General features: G+C 49.2%; 1 protein-coding gene across 1 annotated transcript in view; it reads left to right on the top strand.

Moving 5' to 3' along the window:
- Nucleotides 1-18,983: 18,983 nt before the first annotated feature.
- The window catches only part of LOC143981438 (sperm-egg fusion protein TMEM95-like), a 29,271-nt gene continuing 26,339 nt past the window's right edge, over nt 18,984-21,915 (top strand). Inside the window, exon 1 of the mRNA XM_077479277.1 lies at nt 18,984-20,093. Within this exon, the coding sequence (XP_077335403.1) occupies nt 19,904-20,093 (190 nt within the window). The 5' untranslated portion in view covers nt 18,984-19,903. The remainder of the gene's footprint in view (nt 20,094-21,915) is intronic.

The following is a 21,915-nucleotide window of genomic DNA, read 5'->3' as shown; positions in this document are numbered from 1 at the left end:
GTGCTAATTTTAAAGGCTAATATGAGTGGTATTGTCATGCAAAGTGTTTGGGGACCCGGGTCCTGCCCCAGGGGACGTGTATCAATGTAAAAGTTATTTTTTTAAAAAACAGAAGTTTTTTCGGGAGCAGTGATTTTAATAATGCTTAAAGTGAAACAATAAAAGTGTACTATTCCTTTAAATTTCGTACCTGGGGGGTGTCTATAGTATGCCTATAAAGGGCCGCATTTTTCTCATGTTTAGAACAATACCACAGCAAAATGACATTTCTAAAGGAAAAAAAGTCATTTAAAACTGATCACGGCTGTAATGAATTGTCGGGTCTCGGCAATATAGATAAAAATCATTAAAAAAACAGCATGGGTCCCCCCCCCCAAGTCCATTACCAGGCTCTTTGGATCTAGTATGGATATTAAGGGGAACCCCGTACCAAAATTAAAAAAAAAATGCATGGGGGTCCCCCAAAATCCACACCAGGCCCTTCAGGTCTGGTATTGTTATTAAGGGGAACCCTGTGCCAAATAAAAAAAATGGTGTAGGGTTCCCTTCATAATCCCTACCAGACCCTTTTCCAAGCACACAATTCGGGGGGGGGGGGGGAGAGAGCGGTATCAGAAAGTGGTGGGTTCACCGGGTGGCCCCACCCTCAGCTATATAACAGCTGTCAATGCAGAAAGCCTGCAGTCAGCGGGAGCCTCCCACGGAGGCTGAGTTTTTTCTTTTTTTTTCTTGGTCTGTCGGACGCTGTGATTGAAGATGAATGGATATCGCGGGACTTTTTTTTTTATATAAACTGCCTCCTGTCATTTTTACCATGTTGACACTTTTTTTGGTGAATGAGTAGGGGTACAATGTACAAGGGTTTTGGGGGTGAGGCCCTTGTCCTCATCAATATGGGGACACCTCCCCATGTTGAGGGCATGTGGCCTGGTATGGTCCAGGATGGCGGGGGCATACTCTCATCCTCCTCCACCCTTTTCCTGCGGCCTGCTAGGTTGCCTGCTCGGATAAGGGTTTGATATGGATTTTGGCTCGGGTTTCCCTTAAAATCCATACCAGACCTGAAGGGCCTGGTATGGATTTGGGGGAGGGCCCTAGGCCTTTTTTTTTTTTTTTAATTGGTCCGGGGTACCCCTTATATCCATACCAGACCCAAAGGGTTGTTTTTTTTTCAAAGATTTGTATGTGTATTGCAGGGATCAGTCAATACTTACAGCCGCAAGCAATTTTAAATGACTTTTTGTTCCTTTAGAAATGTAATTTTGCTGTGGTATTGTTCTAAATCTGTGAAACATGTGCAACTTTACAGGCAGACTAAGGGGACCCCCAGGCACGATATTTAAAGGAATATTTCATTTTTATTGTTTCACTTTAAGCATTATTAAAATCACTGTTCCTGAAAAAACTTCAGTTTTTAAAACTTTTTTTTTTGCATTGATACATGTCCCCTGGGGCAGGACCCGGGTCCCCAAACACTTTTCATGGCAATAACTTTCATATAAACCTTTAAAATTAGCAACATTTTTCATGTTTGTGTCCCACAGACTTTAACGGCATTCCACTGGTAATGGGGTTCAGTAGACCTTTTTCATACCCAATGGAGCTCAGTGGTTCTTTGTCATACCTGATGGGGCTCAGTGGTCCTTTGTCATACCTGATGGGGCTCAGTGGACCTTTTGTCATACCTGATGGGGCTCAGTGGACCTTTTGTCATACCTGATGGGGCTCAGTGGTCCTTTGTCATACCTGATGGAGCTCAGTGGAGCTTTTGTCACATCTGATGTGGTTCGGTAGAACTTTGTCATACCTGATGGGGTTCAGTGGCCCTTTGTCATACCTGATGGAGGTTAGTGGACCTTTGTCATACCTGATGGGGCTCAGTGGACCTTTTGTCATACCTGATGGGGCTCAGTGGACCTTTTGTCATACCTGGTGGGGCTCAGTGGTCCTTTGTCATACCTGATGGAGCTCAGTGGAGCTTTTGTCACATCTGATGTGGTTCGGTAGAACTTTGTCATACCTGATGGGGTTCAGTGGCCCTTTGTCATACCTGATGGAGGTTAGTGGACCTTTGTCATACCTGATGGAGCTCAGTGGACCTTTTGTCATACCTGATGGGGCTCAGTGGTCCTTTGTCCTACCTAATGGAGCTAAGTGGACCTTTTGTCACATCTGATGCAGTTCAGTAGAACTTTGTCATACCTGATGGGGTTCAGTAGAACTTTGTCATACCTGATGGGGCTCAATGGTCCTTTGTCATACCTAATGGAGCTAAGTGGACCTTTTGTCACATCTGATGTGGTTCAGTAGAACTTTGTCATACCTGATGGAGCTCAGTGGACCTTTTGTCATACCTGATGGGGCTCAGTGGTCCTTTGTCCTACCTAATGGAGCTAAGTGGACCTTTTGTCACATCTGATGTGGTTCAGTAGAAGTTTGTCATACCTGATGGGGCTCAGTGGACATTTTGTCATACCTGATGGGGCTCAGTGGACCTTTTGTCATACCTGATGGGGCTCAGTGGTCCTTTGTCCTACCTAATGGAGCTAAGTGGACCTTTTGTCACATCTGATGTGGTTCAGTAGAACTTTGTCATACCTGATGGAGTTCAGTATTCCTTTGTCACATCTGATGTGGTTCAGTAGAACTTTGTCATACCTGGTGGAGCTCAGTGGACCTTTTGTCATACCTGATGGGGCTCAGTAGACCTTTTGTCACATCTGATGTGGTTCAATAGAACTTTGTCATACCTGACGGTGGTCCTTTGTCATACCTGATGGGGCTCAGTAGACCTTTTGTCACATCTGATGTGGTTCAGTAGAACTTTGTCATACCTGATGGGGTTCAGTGGATCTTTGTCATAGAAGTGCTCTGATGGGTTTGGCAGTTTCATTATTCTCAGCTTTATAGGAATTAAAGACTAAAAAAGGAATTGGACATTTTGGGTGTTTGTTCTGTCAGTGAGGAACAAATGGATACAACATATTTATAAAACCATTTCATTTATTGGATGTTACACATAAAAAATCTTTCTCTAAAAACATTTCCCATGTGCTAATAAGACTTTCCACATAAGGAAAAGCAGATCAGGATAAAAATCTCATTTATCACCCCCCGTATTCATACGAGTTACTACAGGGACTGTCAGCCTGTGATAAATACCATCCAACAGGTACATGGATAGATGGTACAAATCCAACAAGGCCCTGATTAAAATGCAGTGTTGGCAGAATGTGAGGAGTGTTCTCAACGCGTTTCGTAGTAATGCTTCTTCACAGGCACTGAGGTGCCATTAATCAAAAGAAGGTTATTAGAATATTTGACATCAATATTAATACAGAATACGAGGAAGAAATTAACTGCGCTACCATAATAGAAGAACAATGTATACTCAGAAATAATACATCAACTCCCAGATATTCATGTGGAGGGAATGTCGTAAGCGAGGGAGGAATGGAGGACCCGGGGCTGCGTCAGCACAGGAATGGATAATAGACATGCAGGAGAACAGGGTCATGGATCAGCAATCCCATAGATCTACATACAAAAAATGAGAATGCAATGCTATGGGAGTATCATGCTCAACATAATGCTGCCTCACCTAACCCATGGGGGGCCAAAAGAGGAAAAGAAATAGGGACAGGGGCATACCATGAGTAAGATGTTGCACTGTGTCTATGCCACTGCAATGTGTGCAGTGTGCACCCAGAGCTTTGGAAAGATAGAAGTCCCCATAGAAGTCCCCATTAATATGTATACCAATATAGTGATAAAAAATCACCCAATGCCTACTGCGGAGAACGTATTACCTGGATTGAGACAGTAGCAAACTCGTACTTACTCCCGTTGTTACACCGGAGTATGAGGCCTCAGCTAGTATAAGCTAAGTATGGTCACCCATCTCTCATCTCTGCCTCTATGTCAAACACCGGTATACGCTAATTTGAAGAGGCGTGGTTGGGAGTGCCTTTTACACATGTACCCCAGGCATGTACAGCACAATCACTCATTGCCAGGGAGATCAGCACCCTTACCTGCACCACACATGAGAGGTGGGGGTGAGCCACCCCATCCCACCAAGGACCGATCAGCCATGCACAAAAAGATACAGCAAACTAACACTAATGCCTGGATAAACCATAGCAATAGCAGCACAACAAACCAATCACATTGTAAACTAATCTCAATATAAGTATCAATCCCTAAATACCTGTTATGTACCTTGGTTGGAGGCCGAGTTAACGAGAGGGCTCCCCTTGTGCCTCTGGACCGAGCACCCCTGAATGTTGTGACAGAGGTACAAGGCTCAAAGAAGCATGGGTGCCGGCAGCTTGATAGCAAGTGACTGCCGTGGTCAGGGAACATAGCCAAGGTGACCCGGGGTCAGCAGTGGGCTCAGGAGCCAGGCCAGGGTCGGTACCAGGGAAGCGGGCAGAGCAAGGTCCAGTAGCAAGCCAAGGTCAGCACCAGGGGATCAGGCAGAGGATAGTCAGGCAAGCAGAGGTCAGCAACAGGAGATCAGGTAGCGAATAGTCCGAGGCAAGCCGAGGTCGGCACTAGGAGATCGGGCAGAGAATAGTCAGAGGCAAGCCGAGGTCAGCACCAAGGGATCAATCAGAGGATAGTCATAGGCAAGCCGAGGTCAGCGCCAGGGGATCGGGCAGAACATAGTCAGAGGCAAGCCGAAGTGAGCACCAGAAGATCAGGCAGAGAATAGTCAGAGGCAAGCTGAGGTAAGCACCAGAAGTACAGGCAGAGAATAGTCAGAGGCAAGCCAAGGTCAGAATCCAGAATCCACAGAGTGAGGCTATGAACAAGCCAGGTCAGCGTGGAAGATCAGACAGTACAAGTAGGAACTCAGGAACATGGGTCAGAGGAAACTGAAGAACATCCAGCAGTTAGCATCCAGCAGGGTCTCCTTTAAATAGGCCAATTGGCACCAATGTGTAAGAACGGTGCACTCTGGCTCACAGAAATGTGCCTATCCACCAACACGGGAGAGCAGTGGTTGCTGAATTCCTCAGGGGAAATAAGATAATCTGCTCTTCCCTACAATCGATTTGTAGTGGAAATGTTGGAGTACATTCTATCTAGGAATGTGGTCAATTTCAATGGCTCTCCCTTCCTCCAGGGGCAGGAGCTGGCAAAGGGGACCTCATGTGCCCACCATGCTCCTTGTCCTTTCCTGTGCTGACATGGCCCCACATTCCTCCATTCCTCTCTTGGTTATGACTTTCCCTCCACATGAATATCTAGTAGTTGATGTATGCTTTCTGAGTATACGTTGTTCTATTCTGGTCTATTAGGACACTTAATATGTTCTTTGTATTCTGCATTAATATTGATGTCCAATGTCCTTTATCCTTCTTCCTATTAATAGCACCTCTGTACCTCCTGAAGCGGCTTTTCTGTGAAACGCGTTGAGATACGCTCCCCACCCTCTGCCAACATGGCAGTTGGATTTGTGCCATCTATGTACTGACTAGGACGATATTCATCACAGGTTGGCAGTCCTTGTAGTAAGATTTATTGATATTATCCTTCCCAAGGGTACAAGGACTTCAAAAGTCCCACCTCCTTGTTTTCTCTTCATTTCCTATATGTCAACTGGGGGATGTGGTACCTTATATATACTGTATATATCCACCTCCATCACTGGTTACACAATATTCACATCTAGATATTTACAATATATATATATTGGTGTGGGGTGGTGGGGATTTGGTGGGATTGTTTATAATGTGATGGTTTATATATGAGGAGGGGGAAGATCTGACAAGGGGAACAGCTCTGGTTTTTGGACATTTGTTGGATATTTTGTATTTTGCTGACTGGTCCATGGTGGGCTACCATTCACAGAGTATTTTTTCCCTTGGATATATCCATACAGTCTCTTTCCTTCACCTTCTTGTACGCTCTGTAATAAATCCAGTCTTGGTTGGCTTGTTTCCTAAGTTCCTTCAATTCTCTACTGAAATCACTATGTACAGAGGACCTTTGTCATACCTCATGGGGTTCAATGGACCTTTTTTATAACTGATGGGGTTCAGTGGACTTTTGTCATGCCTGATGCGGTTCAGTGGACCTTTGTCATGCCTGATGCGGTTCAGTGAACTTTTGTCATACTTGATGGGGTTCAGAGGACCTTTGTCATGCCTGATGGGGATCACTGGACTTTTGTCATGCCTAATGGGGTTCAGTGGACCTTTGTCATGCCTGAGGGATGTCAGTGGACCTTTGTCATACTTGATGGATGTCAGTAGACCATTTTTATACCTCATGGGGTTTAATGGACCTTTGTCATGCCTGATGGGGATCAGTGGACTTTTGTCATGCCTAATGGGGTTCAGTCAGGGGCGGACTGACCATTGGGCCACTCGGGCACTGCCCGAGGGCCCCATGCCACTAGGGGGCCCCATCAGGGTTGCCAGCCTCAGTAAAACCAGGGACAGTTGGTCTAAAAATCCTGAGATTATAGTTGCCCCACCTCTCCAGTACCTTCTCAACCAATAGAAACATGTCTGTGTATACTGTGTGATTGTATACTGTGTGTGTGTGTTTGTGTCTACTGTGTGGCCCCATAATCTCTGATTGCTTGGGGGCCCCATAATCTCCTATTGCCCGGGGGCCCCATGAGTTGTCAGTCCACCCCTGGGTTCAGTGGACTTTAATAATACCTGATGGGGTTCAGTGGACATTTGTCATACTTGATGGACGTCAGTGGACCTTTGTTATACCTTGGTTCAGTGGACCTTTGTCATGCCTGATTGTGTTTCAGTGGACCTTTTTCATACCTTATGGAGGTCAGTGGACCTTTGTCATACTTGATGGACGTCAGTGGACCTTTTTTATACCTCATGGGGTTTAGTGGACCTTTGTCATGCCTGATGGAGATCAGTGGACTTTTGTCATGCCTAATGGGGTTCAGTGAACCTTTGTCATACCTGATGGACGTCAGTGGACCTTTGTCATGCCAGATGGGGTTCAGTGGACTTTTCTCATACCTGATGGGGTTCAGTGGACCTTTGTCATGCCTGATGGGGATCAGTGGACTTTTGTCATGCCTAATGGGGTTCAGTGGACCTTTTGTATTGCCTTATGGGGTTCAGTGGACCTTTGTTAAGCATGATGGGGTTCAGTGGACTTTGTCACACCTGATGGACACCAGTGGACCTTTGTTTTACCTCATGGGGTATAGTGGACCTTTATCAAACCTAGTAGAGTTCTGTGGGCCGTTGTCATATCTGATGGGGTTCAGTGGACTTTGGTCATACCTGAAAGAGGTCAGTAGACCTTTGGGATACCTGATGGAGGTCGGTGGACCTTTGGCATACCTCATGGAGGTCAGAGGACCTGTGTTACAGCTGATGGGGTTCAGTGGACCTTTATCATACCTGATGGACTTCAGTGGACCTTAGTTATACATTGTCATTCCTGATGGGGTACAGTGGTCCTTTATCATGCTTGATGGGGTTCAGTGGTCCTTTGTCATGCCTGATGGACTTCAATTGACCTTAGTTATACATTGTCATTCCTGATGGGGTACAGTGGTCCTTTATCATGCTTGATGGGGTTCAGTGGTCCTTTGTCATGCCTGATGGACTTCAATTGACCTTAGTTATACATTGTCATGCCTAATGGGGTTCAGTGGTCCTTTATCATGCTTGATGGGGTTCAGTGGACCTTTGTCATGCCTGATGGACTTCAATTGACCTTAGTTATACATTGTCATGCCTAATGGGGTTCAGTGGTCCTTTATCATGCTTGATGGGGTTCAGTGGTCCTTTATCATGCTTGATGGGGTTCAGTGGTCCTTTATCATGCTTGATGGGGTTCAGTGGACCTTTGTCATACCTGAAAGAGGTCAGTAGACCTTTGGGATACCTGATGGAGGTTGGTGGACCTTTGGCATACCTCATGGAGGTCAGAGGACCTGTGTTACAGCTGATGGGGTTCAGTGGACCTTTATCATACCTGATGGACTTCAGTGGACCTTAGTTATACATTGTGATTCCTGATGGGGTTCAGTGGTCCTTTATCATGCTTGATGGGGTTCAGTGGTCCTTTGTCATGCCTGATGGACTTCAATTGACCTTAGTTATACATTGTCATTCCTGATGGGGTTCAGTGGTCCTTTATCATGCTTGATGGGGTTCAGTGGACCTTTATCATACCTGATGGACTTCAGTGGACCTTAGTTATACATTGTCATTCCTGATGGGGTTCAGTGGTCCTTTATCATGCTTGATGGGGTTCAGTGGACCTTTGTCATGCCTGATGGACTTCAATTGACCTTAGTTATACATTGTCATGCCTAATGGGGTTCAGTGGACCTTTGTCAAGCCTGATGGGGTTCAGTGAACTTTGGTCCTACCTGATGGAGATCAGTAGACCTTGGTCATACCTTATGGAGGTCAGTGAACTTTGGTCCTACCTGAGGGAGGTCAGTGGACCTGTGTCACTCCTGATGGGGTTCAGAGAACCTTCGATATAGCTGATGGGGTTCAGTGGACCTCTGTCAGGTATGGCAATTTGATTATTTATAGATTCCATGCTATCGGGGTGGGGGGGGGATGGGTTGTGGATTTGGTGGGATTATTTATACAGTGAAGCTCTATGTATGATAAAAGAAAAGATCTGCCAAGGGGTGCAGCTCAGTTTTTGGAAAATTTTAAACGTTGAACATTTTTTTGCATTTTGCTCTGCCGAGTCGGTGGGGGTGTTCCATACACGGGGCGTTCTCTTAGATACATCGGGACTTCCTCATTCCGTCACCCAGTTGTACGTTCCTCGATAAATCCGATGTTTGACTAACCTCTTTCCTAAGTTCCTTCACTCGAAATCACAAAGTACAGAAAGCTCCTCCCCCTCCTGTGAGCCAACTTTTCACAGCAGATCCTTTTCTCCGAGAAGTCTCATGACCCCGCTCACGTTTCCTGACATCGGTGACAACAATGGGGGGTGGGGGGATTGATCCACCAGGAAGTGTGGTCTCGGTGTGTGGTCCTCAGAGAACCTGTCCGTCCGGTTGGTCTTCCCTGGCTGTACTGTACATCCTCAGGGCACGCCGTGTACCCAGGAAGTGTCGGGGGAAGTACAGTACTAGTGCCACACCCGGAGACGCCGCGTTCTGCCAACTCAATCTCGTGCCTCGTGCGCCCAGAAACGTGCCGACCCTCGCCCGCCTACTGTACTATTATCTCACCCCGCACATGACGGGTGTTTTCGGTTGGCAGAGAGGACTCCCCAACGTCCCGAGATCGCAATGTTCCCCCTTCGCCCCGGTCACATGACCGCCAGGAAACACAACAAAGTAACAACCGTGCTGATCGAGAATAATGTAATACCAACCGCCAGGACAGGAATAACCTCCCCTCCCCCCTCCAAGACACGAGATGTCTGATAGGTGGGCACTGCCCATCATCCATAGACCACACCATCTCAGATTGGCCACACACGGTACAATCTGATTGTACAATCTCCTTCAGATTTACTGAGGCTGGATACAAACCCGAATGGTTGGGTTTAGGTTGGTCTTCACAATAGCTGAGGTGACCACACACGTTGCAATCTGATTGTTAAAATTCTGAGGGGTCTGCCTGGATAAAAAAAAAAAAAAATCGAACGGGCTGGGAGTTAGTAAAGAAGATTGTGTATTGGTTGTACAATCAGATTGTAAGATGTGTGGCCTCATTTCCAAAGACAACCGTTTTCAGAGGCCAGAAGGGTCCAGAGAACCCCGATGATGGCTGGTAGGTTCATAGATAAATCTGCCAATAGATTGTGGGGGGATTAGAAGATTATTATTGGGGGGGATCAGATTGTAATGTGTATGGTCTGCGAAAGAAAAGACAATCAGATTGTCAGGCGTGTGTGGCGTTTTAACATAGATTGTATAGCGATTGTACGGGGGGGGGGGGGGCGACTATCATGTTGTTTCTCCTTTCGAAGACCATACACTTTACAATCTGATTGCCCCCCCCCCCCGTACAATCTCTATACAATCTATGTTAAAATGTGACACACGCCTGATAATCTGGTTGTCTCTCCTTTCGCAGACCATACATTTTTCAATCAGATTGTCAGGTGTGTGTGTTGCATTTTAACATAGATTGTATAAAGGATGTACAATCAGATTGTCAGGCGTGTGTGGCATTTTAACATAGATTGTATAGAGATTGTACAATCAGATTGTCAGGCATGTGTGTGGCATTATAACATAGATTGTATAGAGATTGTACAATCAGATTGCCAGGTGTGCGTGTTGCATTTTAACATAGATTGTATAAAGGTTGTACAATCAGATTGTCAGGCGTGTGTGTGGCATTATAACATAGATTGTATAGAGATTGTACAATCAGATTGTCTGGCGTGTGTGTGGCATTATAACATAGATTGTATAGAGATTGTACAATCAGATTGTCAGGCGTGTGTGTGGCCTTTTAGCATAGATTGTATAGAGATTGTACAATCAGATTGTCAGGTGTGTGTGTTGCATTATAACATAGATTGTATAGAGATTGTACAATCAGATTGTCAGGTGTGTGTGTGGCCTTTTAGCATAGATTGTATAGAGATTGTACAATCAGATTGTCAGGTGTGTGTGTGGCATTTTAACATAGATTGTATAGAGATTGTACAATCAGATTGTCAGGTGTGTGTGTGGCATTTTAACATAGATTGTATAGAGATTGTACAATCAGATTGTCAGGTGTGTGTGTTGCATTATAACATAGATTTTATACAGATTGTACAATCAGATTGTCAGGTGTGTGTGTTGCATTATAACATAGATTGTATAGAGATTGTACAATCAGATTGTCAGGTGTGTGTGTGGCCTTTTAACATAGATTGTATAGAGATTGTACAATCAGATTGTCAGGTGTGTGTGTGGCCTTTTAGCATAGATTGTATAGAGATTGTACAATCAGATTGTCAGGTGTGTGTGTGGCATTTTAACATAGATTGTATAGAGATTGTACAATCAGATTGTCAGGTGTGTGTGTGGCATTTTAACATAGATTGTATAGAGATTGTACAATCAGATTGCCAGGTGTGTGTGTGTGGCATTTTAACATAGATTGTATATAGATTGTACAATCAGATTGTCAGGTGTGTGTGTGTGTGTGTGGCATTATAACATAGATTGTATAGAGATTGTACAATCAGATTGTCAGGTGTGTGTGTGTGTGGCATTTTAACATAGATTGTATAGAGATTGTACAATCAAATTGTTAGGTGTATGGCCATCTTAAAGGAGAGAGAGAGAGAGAGTACAAATGATGTTATCAGGTCCAAAGCAAATTGTATAGAGATTGCACGATCACATTGTCAGATCTGTGACCACATAGGTAGTTTGTATTGGGATTGTACAAGCAGATTTCTAGGTGTATGACCCTCTAAGTATAGATTGTATAGAGGTTGCAGAATCCGATTGTCAGGTGTATGGCCATATGGAAAGCAGTTGTATAGATATCGTACAATCGGATTTCCAGGTGTATACCGATCTAAACATAGATTGTATAGAGATTGCGCAATCAGATTATAAAATGTGTGGCCGTCCTGAAGGAGTTTGTATAGAGATTGCATAATCAGATTGTCAGGTGTATGAACATATGGAAATAAATTGTATAGAGATTGTACAATCACATTGTTAGGTGTATGGCCATCCTAATGAAAAGCATATCCAGATTCTACAATTGACTTGTGCATGGCTTTTGAAAAGGAAATCGCATAGAGATTGTACAATCAGATTATCGTGTGTGGGAGAGATGACCACCTTCAAAGAGGATGAATCAAGATTGCAAGGTGTGTGACTAAATATAGATAGTATCGAGATTTTTCAGTCAGATTGCGAGGTGTATGACTATCTGAAAAGCGCATGTAAAGAGATTGTACAATCAGATTGCCAGGTGTATACCGAAATAAAGATAGATTGTATAGAGATTGTACAATCAGATTATGTGTGGCCGTCCTGAAAGAGATTGTATAGAAATTGCGTAATCAGATTTTCAGGTGTAAGGCCATATACAAATAAATTGTATGGAGATTGTACAATCACGTTCTCCTGTCTATGGCCATCTTATAGGAGAAAGTATGGAGATTGTACAATCACATTGTCAGGCATATCCATCGATTTTTATTTTATTTTAACGAAAATTAAGAGAACAGAACATAGAGGTAATCGGGAGAACCTCCAATTCAGGAATCTGGCCAATCAGGACTTGTGATGGTTGGGGCGGCGCGTTTCGTCCTTGAAGCCGCTGCATCACTACTCACTGGCACAGAGGAAGGGGAAGTGATGCCGCAGCTCCGAGGGAAAGCACCGCCCATGTCTTGCAGTGGTGCCAATCAAAAAAGAAAAAAAAAAAGACACCAACATGAATGAAGGAGTGTTCAGGCGCCACAATGCAGCAGAACAAAATGGCAAATGAAGCGTCTCGCCTGCAATCACGTGATTGCCTCCCATAGTGTCCTGCGTCCGACGCAGTTTTAGTTTTTTTGTTTTTTGCTAGAAAATTACTTAGAACCCCCAAACATTATATATATATATATATATATACATATATTTTTTTTCAGACACTCTAGAGAATAAAATGGAGGTCGTTGCAATACTTTCCGTCACACCGTATTTGCGCAACGGTCTTACAAGCGCAATTTTTTTGGTAAAAAAATACACTTTTTGAGTTAAAAAATAAGACAACAGTAAAGTTAGCCCAATTTTTTGTTTTATATTGTGAAAGATAATGTTACGCCGAGCAAATTTATGTGGGGAAGTGGGGGGCGGGGTCATACTTTGGAGGTGAGCGGGCACTATATGAGGAGGTGGGGGCGGGGTCATACTTTTGAGGTGAGCGGGCACTATATGAGGAGGTGGGGGCGGGGTCATACTTTGGAGGTGAGCGGGCACTATATAAGGAGGTGGGGGCGGGGTCACACCTTGGAGGTGAGCGGGCACTATATGAGGAGGTGGGGGCGGGGTCATACCTTGGAGGTGAGCTGGAACTATATGAGGAGGTGGGGGGCGGGGTCATACCTTGGAGGTGAGCGGGCACTATATGAGGAGGTGGGGGCGGGGTCATACCTTGGAGGTGAGCGGGCACTATATGAGGAGGTGGGGGGCGGGGTCACACCTTGGAGGTGAGCGGGCACTATATGAGGAGGTGGGGGCAGGGTCACAAATTGGAGGTGAGCGGGCACTATATGAGGAGGTGGGGGCGGGGTCATACCTTGGAGGTGAGCGGGCACTATATGAGGAGGTGGGGGTGGAATCATACCTTGGAGGTGAGCGGGCACTATATGAGGAGGTGGGGGCGGGGTCATACCTTGGAGCTGAGCGGGCACTATATGAGGAGGTGGGGGTGGGGGTTATCCCTTGGAGTTGAGTGGGCACTATATGAGGAGGTGGAGGCGGGGTCATATCTTGGAGGTGAGCGGGCACATATGAGGAGGTGGGGGCGGGGTCATACCTTGGAGGTGAGCGGCACTATATGAGGAGGTGGTGGGTGGGGTCACACCTTGGAGGTGAGCGGGCACTATATGAGGAGGTGGTGGGCGGGGGCCAACCTTGGAGGTGAGCGGGCACTATATGAGGAGGTGGGGGGCGGAGTCATACCTTGGAGGTGAGCGGGCACTATATGAGGAGGTGGGGGGCGGGGTCACACCTTGGAGGTGAGCGGGCATTATATGAGGAGGTGGGGGGCGGGGTCACACCTTGGAAGTGAGCAGGCACTATAGGAGGAGGTGGGGGTGGGGTCCAACCTTGGAGGTGAGCGGGCACTATATGAGGAGGTGGTGGACAGGGTTCAACCTTGGAGGTGAGCGGGCACTATATGAGGAGGTGGTGGGTGGGGTCACACCTTGGAGGTGAGCGAGCACTATATGAGGAGGTGGGGGGCGGGGTCACACCTTGGAGGTGAGCGGGCACTATATGAGGAGGTGGGGGTGGGGTCCAACCTTGGAGGTGAGCGGGCACTATATGAGGAGGTGGTGGGCGGGGTCCAACCTTGGAGGTGAGCGGGCACTATATGAGGAGGTGGGGGCGGGGTCACACCTTGGAGGTGAGCGGGCACTATATGAGGAGATGGGGTGGGGTCACACCTTGGAGGTGAGCGGGCACTATATGAGGAGGTGGTGGATGGGGTCACACCTTGGAGGTGAGCGGGCACTATATGAGGAGGTGGGGGGCGGGGTCACACCTTGGAAGTGAGCGGGCACTATATGAGGAGGTGGTGGGGGGGTCACACCTTGGAGGTGAGCGGGCACTATATGAGGAGATGGGGGCGGGGTCATACCTTGGAGGTGAGCGGGCACTATATGAGGAGGTGGGGGCGGGGTCACACTTTGGAGGTAAGCGGGCACTATATGAGGAGGTGGGGGCGGGGTCACACCTTGGAGGTGAGCGGGCACTATATGAGGAGGTGGGGGGCGGGGTCACACCTTGGAGGTGAGCGGGCACTATATGAGGAGGTGGGGGGCGGGGTCACACCTTGGAAGTGAGCGGGCACTATATGAGGAGGTGGGGGTGGGGTCACACCTTGGAGGTGAGCGGGCACTATATGAGGAGATGGGGGCGGGGTCATACCTTGGAGGTGAGCGGGCACTATATGAGGAGGTGGGGGGCGGGGTCACACCTTGGAGGTGAGCGGGCACTATATGAGGAGGTGGGGGGCGGGGTCACACCTTGGAAGTGAGCGGGCACTATATGAGGAGGTGGTGGTGGGGTCACACCTTGGAGGTGAGCGGGCACTATATGAGGAGATGGGGGCGGGGTCATACCTTGGAGGTGAGCGGGCACTATATGAGGAGGTGGGGGCGGGGTCACACTTTGGAGGTAAGCGGGCACTATATGAGGAGGTGGGGGCGGGGTCACACCTTGGAGGTGAGCGGGCACTATATGAGGAGGTGGGGGGCGGGGTCACACCTTGGAGGTGAGCGGGCACTATATGAGGAGGTGGGGGTGGGGTCACACCTTGGAGGTGAGCGAGCACTATATGAGGAGGTGGGGGTGGGGTCACACCTTGGAGGTGAGCGGGCACTATATGAGGAGGTGGGGGGCGGGGTCCAACCTTGGAGGTGAGCGGGCACTATATGAGGAGGTGGTGGGTGGGGTCCAACCTTGGAGGTGAGCGGGCACTATATGAGGAGGTGGGGGCGGGGTCACACCTTGGAGGTGAGCGGGCACTATATGAGGAGGTGGGGGCGGGGTCACACCTTGGAGGTGAGCGGGCACTATATGAGGAGATGGGGTGGGGTCACACCTTGGAGGTGAGCGGGCACTATATGAGGAGGTGGTGGTTGGGGTCACACCTTGGAGGTGAGCGGGCACTATATGAGGAGGTGGGGGGCGGGGTCACACCTTGGAAGTGAGCGGGCACTATATGAGGAGGTGGTGGATGGGGTCACACCTTGGAGGTGAGCGGGCACTATATGAGGAGGTGGTGGGCGGGGTCCAACCTTGGAGGTGAGCGGGCACTATATGAGGAGGTGGTGGGCGGGGTCCAACCTTGGAGGTGAGCGGGCACTATATGAGGAGGTGGGGGCGGGGTCACACCTTGGAGGTGAGCGGGCACTATATGAGGAGGTGGGGGCGGGGTCACACCTTGGAGGTGAGCGGGCACTATATGAGGAGATGGGGTGGGGTCACACCTTGGAGGTGAGCGGGCACTATATGAGGAGGTGGTGGATGGGGTCACACCTTGGAGGTGAGCGGGCACTATATGAGGAGGTGGGGGGCGGGGTCACACCTTGGAAGTGAGCGGGCACTATATGAGGAGGTGGTGGTGGGGTCACACCTTGGAGGTGAGCGGGCACTATATGAGGAGATGGGGGCGGGGTCACACTTTGGAGGTAAGCGGGCACTATATGAGGAGGTGGGGGCGGGGTCACACCTTGGAGGTGAGCGGGCACTATATGAGGAGGTGGGGGCGGGGTCACACTTTGGAGGTAAGCGGGCACTATATGAGGAGGTGGGGGCGGGGTCACACCTTGGAGGTGAGCGGGCACTATATGAGGAGGTGGGGGCGGGGTCACACCTTGGAGGTGAGCGGGCACTATATGAGGAGGTGGGGGGCGGGGTCACACCTTGGAAGTGAGCGGGCACTATATGAGGAGGTGGGGGTGGGGTCACACCTTGGAGGTGAGCGGGCACTATATGAGGAGATGGGGGCGGGGTCATACCTTGGAGGTGAGCGGGCACTATATGAGGAGATGGGGGCGGGGTCATACCTTGGAGGTGAGCGGGCACTATATGAGGAGGTGGGGGCGGGGTCACACTTTGGAGGTAAGCGGGCACTATATGAGGAGGTGGGGGGCGGGGTCACACCTTGGAGGTGAGCGGGCACTATATGAGGAGGTGGGGGTGGGGTCACACCTTGGAGGTGAGCGGGCACTATATGAGGAGATGGGGGCGGGGTCATACCTTGGAGGTGAGCGGGCACTATATGAGGAGGTGGGGGCGGGGTCACACTTTGGAGGTAAGCGGGCACTATATGAGGAGGTGGGGGGCGGGGTCACACCTTGGAGGTGAGCGGGCACTATATGAGGAGGTGGGGGCGGGGTCATACCTTGGAGGTGAGTGGGCACTATATGAGGAGGTGGGGGTCACACCTTGGAGGTGAGCGGGCACTATATGAGGAGGTGGTTGGCACTATATGAGGAGGTGAGCGGGCACAATATGAGGAGGTGAGCGGGCACAATATGAGGAGGTGGTGGGCACTATATGAGGAGGTGAGTGGGCACTCTATGGGGAAGTGGTGGGCACTATATGAGGAGGTGAGTGGGCACGATATGAGGAGGAGAGTGGGCACGATACGAGGAGGTGAGTGGGCACTCTATGGGGAGGTGGTGGGCACTATATGAGGAGGGGAGTGGGCACTATATGAGGGGGTGGTGGGCACTATATGAGGAGGTGGTGGGCACTATATGAGGAGGTGAGTGGGCACTATATGAGGAGGTGGTGGGCACTATATGAGGGGGTGGTGGGCACTATATGAGGGGGTGGTGGGCACTCTATGGGGAGGTGGTGGGCACTATATGAGGAGGGGAGTGGGCACTATATGAGGGGGTGGTGGGCACTATATGAGGAGGTGGTGGGCACTATATGAGGGGGTGGTGGGCACTATATGAGGGGGTGGTGGGCACTCTATGGGGAGGTGGTGGGCACTATATGAGGAGGGGAGTGGGCACTATATGAGGGGGTGGTGGGCACTATATGAGGAGGTGGTGGGCACTATATGAGGAGGGGAGTGGGCACTATATGAGGGGGTGGTGGGCACTATATGAGGGGGTGGTGGGCACTCTATGGGGAGGTGGTGGGCACTATATGAGGAGGGGAGTGGGCACTATATGAGGGGGTGGTGGGCACTATATGAGGGGGTGGTGGGCACTCTATGGGGAGGTGGTGGGCACTATATGGGGAGGTGGTGGGCACTATATGAGGGGGTGGTGGGCACTATATGAGGGGGTGGTGGGCACTCTATGGGGAGGTGGTGGGCACTATATGGGGAGGTGGTGGGCACTATATGAGGAGGTGGTGGGCACTATATGAGGAGGGGAGTGGGCACTATATGAGGGGGTGGTGGGCACTATATGAGGGGGTGGTGGGCACTCTATGGGGAGGTGGTGGGCACTATATGAGGAGGGGAGTGGGCACTATATGAGGGGGTGGTGGGCACTATATGAGGGGGTGGTGGGCACTCTATGGGGAGGTGGTGGGCACTATATGGGGAGGTGGTGGGCACTATATGAGGGGGTGGTGGGCACTATATGAGGGGGTGGTGGGCACTCTATGGGGAGGTGGTGGGCACTATATGGGGAGGTGGTGGGCACTATATGAGGAGGTGAGTGGGCACTATATGAGGAGGTGGTGGGCACTCTATGAGGAGGTGAGTGGGCACTCTATGAGGAGGTGGTGGGCACTCTATGAGGAGGTGGTGGGCACTATATGAGGAGGTGGTGGGCACTCTATGAGGAGGTGATGGGCACTATATGAGGAGGTGAGTGGGCACTATATGAGATGGGATTGGGATGTTGATTTCGAGTTCTGATTGCTCGACACTTATATTTTATACTTTGTTTTGGAAGGTAAGTGGACATTTAGGTGTCCCCAGCAGTCATCACTGCGCTCATTTGGTAAATGATTGTATAATTAATCATTTATACATATATTTGAGTAGTTTGGGCTGATTATATTTCACATTCATTTATTTATACACTTCTGATAAATGACCACAAGGTGGCAGTAGCTCTCTCTCTCTCTCTCTCTCTCTCTCTCTCTCTCTCTCTCCTGCAATATAGAGATCATTATATGTGACATTTATATCTGATCTATGGGGGGGGGGGGGGGGGGGGGTATTATCTCTATTTCTAGAGGGGGAGGGGTTATTATCTCTAATACTGGAGGGGGAGGGGTTATTATCTCTATTTCTGGAGGGGGAGGGGTTATTATCTCTGATGCCCCATTCAGGTAGAGGTCACCCCTCTCTGTGTTTTGTGATGTGAATGAGCCCCTCCCCCCCCCCCCCTTCATACACTGGAGAATGATCTGATTGGCTCACATTGGAGGGGGAGGGGAGGGATCAGTCACATGACTCCGGTGTCAGTTGGTGTCGGTTATGTCAGTTGGCTCCTCCCACTGGACGTGTCGGATCTCTGATATCTGTGCGGTAACTATGGGGGCTCCTGAGGATGGGGGATGGTAATACTCCATACAATCTCCTATGTCCCCCCACCCCTCCACCATACAATCTGATTGTACAATCTCCCAGTGTATGGGGGGGGGGGACATAGGAGATTGTGTGATATTTGGGGGTGTATGGGGGAGTGGGGAAGGAGATATTGGGGGGTGTATGGGGGAGGGGGAAGGAGATATTGGGGGGTGTATGGGGGAGGGAGATATTGGGGGGTGTATGAGGGAGGGGGAGGGAGATATTGGGGGGTGTATGGGGGAGGGGGAGGGAGATATTGGGGGGTGTATGGGGGAGGGGGAGGGAGATTTTGGGGGCTTCAGGCTCCATGGAGGGCGGAGCTCAGTATAAGAGAACAGGGAGGCTCCTCCCAGTCACCCCCCCCATGGATCCCCCATCAGATATATTATCCAGTCACATCAGTCCCCAGGAGCTTACACTCTAATCTCCTCCCAGCCTGTCTATGGAGGAACAGGGAGGGCAGGTAGTCTCCAGGTAGGGGGTGCTGTGGGTGGGATTTGAACCAGCGCCCCCCCCCCCCTAGTGCTGTCAGGGGGAGGGGCTCACCACTCAGCCACTGTGCTGTCCTGATATATCCCTGGCTGTGCCCTCATCTGCTTTTCTCTCCGGAAAGGATGGCACCATCTGTGTTCAGGCATCACCCAGAGTCACCGTCTACTTCCTGGACTGAGACAGCGGCTCAGAGATGACACCATCATGTCAGTCCCAGTGCCACAAATGTCTGACACAGATCAGCCCCTTGCTGCTCCCTCTACAAAGTTACAATGTACAGTCTGATCACTGGGGGAGGGGAGACTGAGGAAATGCCTCCTTCTGCCTGCAGCAGGCTGATGACATCATCTGAGCCTAGGCTCAGTGACTGAATGGAGGTGAAGGTTGGTGTTCTGATGATAAAAGGTGGATCTTCTCTGTCTGTTGATCCCGGTGATGGTGGGGATTTATTTATAGGGACTTGTAATGGTCGTCATTCAGGAAGTTCTGAGCCCCCGAGGGTTCCCGGTGGTGACACCTTCCTTTCCATGAGAAATCTCAGAATTCTATGAGGTCACCAACACGGGTCCCATCATGTGATGTTTGCTCCTCTGTACCCCCCACCCATGGAGCGAGAGAATAGTGATCTCTGATTGGTGTTCCCAGGTGGGACGCCCAACCGAAGAGCCAACCATTACCACCGCGTGTCGCCCCCTGTGGACAGGATGTGGCTTTTCAGGTTCCTCCTTTTCCTTCTGCTGCCCCCGACATCCTCAGGGTGTGTTTTCTGCACTCAACCCGAGAAGAACCTGACAGGGCGCTTTAAAAAGCTGTGTGAGGAGCACCGGAGAGCCACCAACAGTACCCGCTGTACCCGATACCCCGGGCCCAACAGCTTCAACCACTTTGGGTTAGGTGAGAACCCACCTCCTACTACCAACCTGATTGATCATTCCCCACCACTGTCCTATGACCCATCTACTTCTTCTAGACCCAATCCTCATCTCCCACCTCTATATCCTCCAACACTCTTCTCTCCCCATAACCACATCTACTTCTCCTGGATCCAATCCTCATCCCCCACCTCTATATCCTCCACCTCTGTTCTCTCTCAATAACCCGTCTACTTCTTCTGGACCCAATCCTCATCTCCCACCTCTATATCCTCCACCTCTGTTCTCTCTCAATAACCCGTCTACTTCTTCTGGACCCAATCCTCATCTCCCACCTCTATATCCTCCACCTCTGTTCTCTCCCCATAACCCGTCTACTTCTTCTGGACCCAATCCTCATCTCCCACCTCTATATCCTCCACTGCTAAACCCTCTCTTCTGGATCTTATCTTCATCTCTCACTTCTATGTCCTCCACCGCTCTTCTCTTTCCATAATCCCTATCTACTTCTGGTTTCAGTCTTCACCTCCCACCAAGATCTAACTTTCACCTCTTTCCTCAACCTCAGTTCTCTCTCCATAACCCTTCTACTTCCTCCGTGTCCTCCACCACTGTTTTCCTGCATAAACCCATCCACTTCTTCTGGGTATATCATCATGTCATCTTTTTCCTTTGGCTCTTGACTGCTCCCCCTCTCCTCCCCATCCTCTGCTTCCATTGAATGTTCTGTATACTTCATACCCCGTTACTGTCCTCTCCATCTTTTATCTTCATCTGACATCCCCTCTTCAGGTTCTTCCCCTCATTTCAGATCATCATCCTTCCCAGCTCCTTCAGGTCTGTCCTTCATTTGTCATCACTGTCCTCTCATTCATCTTCCTCCATCCTCTTAGTCTACCCATCATGCACCATCACTGTCCTTTTCATCATCTTCCTTCGTCCTCGTAGTCTAACCATCATGTACCATCACTGTCCTTTCCATCATCTTCCTCCATCCTCATAGTCTAACCATCATGTACCATCACTGCCCTTTTCATCATCTTCCACCCTCTTAGTCTCACCCTCACCCTTCGTCCTAGTAAGTCTAACCATCATGTACCATCAATGTCCTCGCCCTCATCTTCCTCCACCCTCTTAGTCTCACCCTCATGTACCATCACTGTCCTTTTCATCATCTTCCTCCATCCTCATAGTCTAACCATCATGTACCATCACTGCCCTTTTCATCTTCTTCCACCCTCTTAGTCTCACCCTCACCCTTCGTCCTAGTAAGTCTAACCATCATGTACCATCACTGTCCTCGCCCTCATCTTCCTCCACCCTCTTAGTCTCACCCTCATGTACCATCACTGTCCTTTTCATCATCTTCCACTATCCTCGTAGTTTAACCATCATGTACCATCACTGTCCTCTCTATCCTCTTCCTCCATCCTCATAGTCTACCCATCATGTACCATCACTGTCCTCCTCATCATCTTCCTTTCCTGTCCTTTCCATCATCTTCCTCCATCCTCATAGTCTAACCATCATGTACCATCACTGCCCTTTTCATCTTCTTCCACCCTCTTAGTCTCACCCTCACCCTTCGTCCTAGTAAGTCTAACCCATCATGTACCATCACTGTCCTCCTCATCATCTTCCTCCATCCTCTTAGTCTACCCATCATGTACCATCACTGTCCTCTCTATCCTCTTCCTCCATCCTCATAGTCTACCCATCATGTACCATCACTGTCCTCCTCATCATCTTCCTCCATCCTCTTAGTCTACCCATCATGTACCATCACTGTCCTCTCTATCCTCTTCCTCCATCCTCATAGTCTACCCATCATGTACCATCACTGT

The sequence above is a fragment of the Lithobates pipiens genome, unplaced genomic scaffold (genome assembly GCF_037356315.1).
Source record: "Lithobates pipiens isolate NorthernLeopardFrog02 unplaced genomic scaffold, aLitPip1_a1.2 Scaffold_157, whole genome shotgun sequence".
Classification (NCBI taxonomy): domain Eukaryota; kingdom Metazoa; phylum Chordata; class Amphibia; order Anura; family Ranidae; genus Lithobates; species Lithobates pipiens.
The sequence above is the reverse complement of the archived record's forward strand: the minus strand, read 5'-3'. Positions and strand labels throughout refer to the sequence as shown.